Source organism: Amphiura filiformis, chromosome 11 (genome assembly GCF_039555335.1).
Source record: "Amphiura filiformis chromosome 11, Afil_fr2py, whole genome shotgun sequence".
Taxonomy (NCBI): Eukaryota; Metazoa; Echinodermata; class Ophiuroidea; order Amphilepidida; family Amphiuridae; genus Amphiura; species Amphiura filiformis.
In genome coordinates, this window is record NC_092638.1 from 12,660,662 (window position 1) to 12,663,271 (window position 2,610).

The 2,610-nt window shown below is 42.2% G+C and overlaps 1 protein-coding gene across 1 annotated transcript; it reads left to right on the forward strand.

The window, feature by feature from the left end:
• The first annotated feature begins 642 nt into the window (after nucleotides 1-642).
• On the forward strand, nucleotides 643-1,722 carry LOC140163489 (uncharacterized). Its single transcript, XM_072186802.1, has 2 exons — nucleotides 643-1,327; nucleotides 1,499-1,722. Exons 1-2 carry the CDS (start codon nucleotides 643-645, stop codon nucleotides 1,720-1,722), a joined length of 909 nt encoding a protein of 302 aa, XP_072042903.1.
• Nucleotides 1,723-2,610: the final 888 nt, after the last annotated feature.

The following is a 2,610-nucleotide window of genomic DNA, read 5'->3' on the forward strand; positions in this document are numbered from 1 at the left end:
TTCCTTTCACTGCCAGCTAACAACAGGGAACCGCATATCTGTATATTTTTATCCCGGTGAACTAAGTTTCAAACAATGGATGTTGAAATCATAATGTAGAATTGAAATCATAATGTAGAGTTGAAATCGTTTCAAGTATCAGTAACACTCAAATGCGAGAGCAATTTAATCTATTTCTTTCTGATTTGATGTTTCGCAATGCTATGGGTTTAACAGTATCGTATTTATTTTGAAAAAAAAATGCTTACACACACACGTACTGATGGTACTGATTCAGATTGCCCAAAATGAACCTCACAGAAGTATACGTAAGTTGTGATTTTCTTTGCCAAAATACATAGCCATTACGCCTGATCTGAATATGGTTAAACTCTGTACCTAACACCTTATGTGTCCCCAAAAAGAAATAGTAAGTCGACTGTGTAATTTATACATTAGGGTTTCTGGATGGAAGCGAGATTACATTACAGTGATTTGTACAGGATATTCATAAGGTGATACGCTTAGAGCTGTTTGTAAATCAAACCAAATACCTAACGGATAGGTTAAATTGCTTTCTTGGTAACTTTCTTTTGATTATTTCACCGTGTCGTGTCAGTTGTCCAGGTTTATGCACCAACATCCACTGCATCTGATGAAGCGATGGAAAACTTTTATGGTCAGCTCCAAGATGTCCTGGATAAGATTCCAAGCAAAGATATGCTTATCATCCTGGGAGACTGGAATGCAAAAGTTTGCAAGTGTGACATCAAATCAAGGTTAATTGGAAAGTTTAGATTAGGAGAAAGAAACGATCGTGGAGACAGTTTGGAAGAGTTTTGTCAGGCAAACGACCTGATTGTTGGAAACACCTTCTTTCAGCAGCACCCTCGCAGACTGTGGACTTGGTGGAGCCCATGGGGAAATGTGAAAAATCAGATTGATTATGGATGGCGCTCTTCATTGTTCAGTGTACGAACCAGACCAGGTGCAGACTGCGGCAGTGACCACCATCTACTGGTCGCACGGATGAAGCTGAAACTCAAAGCAAAGAAGCGAGTGACACCACCAGTGAGATTTGATGTGGACAAAATTCCAGAGCAATACACAGTTAGTGTGGGGCACCGTTTTGAGGCGCTTCTTCGAACGGATGAGGAAGAACTCTCTCCAAATGAATTGTGGGAAGAAATGAAGGAAGCAGTGCTAAGTGCAGCAGAAGAAAACATCACAAAGAAGAAGAAAAAGAAGCAGCCCTGGATATCTAAGAATACAATGGAGCTTGCTGATAAGAGACAGGAAGCCAGAAAAAAGAGGAGATTTGCCAGAATGGAGGAAACAACACAGAGAAGTAACAAAAGCAGTCAGAGCTGATCAACGAGACTTTGTTGAGAGGAAATGTGAGGATATGGAAAAAGCAGGAAACGACTCCAAGAAGGTGTTTGCTTTGGTTAAGGAACTGACTCAAAAACTTCGGCAAGATCTGATGTTATAAATGATAGAAATGGCACCACGCTTACAGAGAGCGAAGACATCAAGACCCGATGGGCAGAATACTGCACTGAGCTTTATGAACAGAAAGCAGAGGAGGAACCCACCATCAATGATTCAGGTGAAATTGACCCTGAACCACCACCACTACTGGATGAAGTTCGTAAATCAATGAAAGAGATAAAAATAGGAAATCACCAGGCTGTGATGAGATTCCAGGTGAACTCTGGAAGGCCTCTGGTGAGCAAGGTGTGATCATCATGTAGAAGCTATGTGACAAAATCTGGAGGGATGCGGAATGGCCTAAGGACTGGAAGAGAGCAGTATTTATCCCGATACCAAAGAAAGGAAATATAAAAGAGTGCTCAAACCACCGAACCATCAGCCTAATCAGTCACGCCAGCAAGATCCTTCTCAAGATCATCAATAACAGAATGAGACAGAGGCTCGAGACTGAGATAGCAGACGAACAGGCCGGGTTTAGAGCAGGAAGAGGCACCAGGGATCAAATTGTCAATATGCGTAATATCGTTGAAAAATGCAGAGGACATTCCATTCCACTCTACCTTTGTTTAATCGATTACAGCAAGACATTTGACTGTGTCAACCATCAAGACCTACATGACCTATGGAACATTATGGGGGATATGGGATTCCCCGGTCACGTGGTGAAGCTCATCAGTACGCTATACCAGGATCAGGAATCTTCAGTCAGGACGAGTAGAGGTGACTCAGAGTGGTTCCAAATTGGCAGAGGTGTGAGACAAGGGTGCATTTTGTCTCCTCAGCTCTTCAACATCTATGCTGAGAGCATCATGAGAGATGTTTTGGAAGACTTTGGAGGAGGTGTTACCATAGCTGGTCAGCGGATCACAAATCTCAGATATGCAGACGACACAACCCTGGTTTGCAGTAGCAAAGAGGAATTGATGGATCTATTGAAAGCAATAAAATCGGCAAGTGAACAGAGGGGACTGATCTGGAACACAAAGAAGACGAAAGTCATGATTGTAGACGCAGGACGAAATGATACAGACGCAAACTTTTCCTTAGAGGGTGATTTCATTGAAGAGGTGGAAAGCTTTGAATTTCTGGGTTCCATCATTAACACCAAAAGTGACTGCACCCAGGAGATAAAACGAA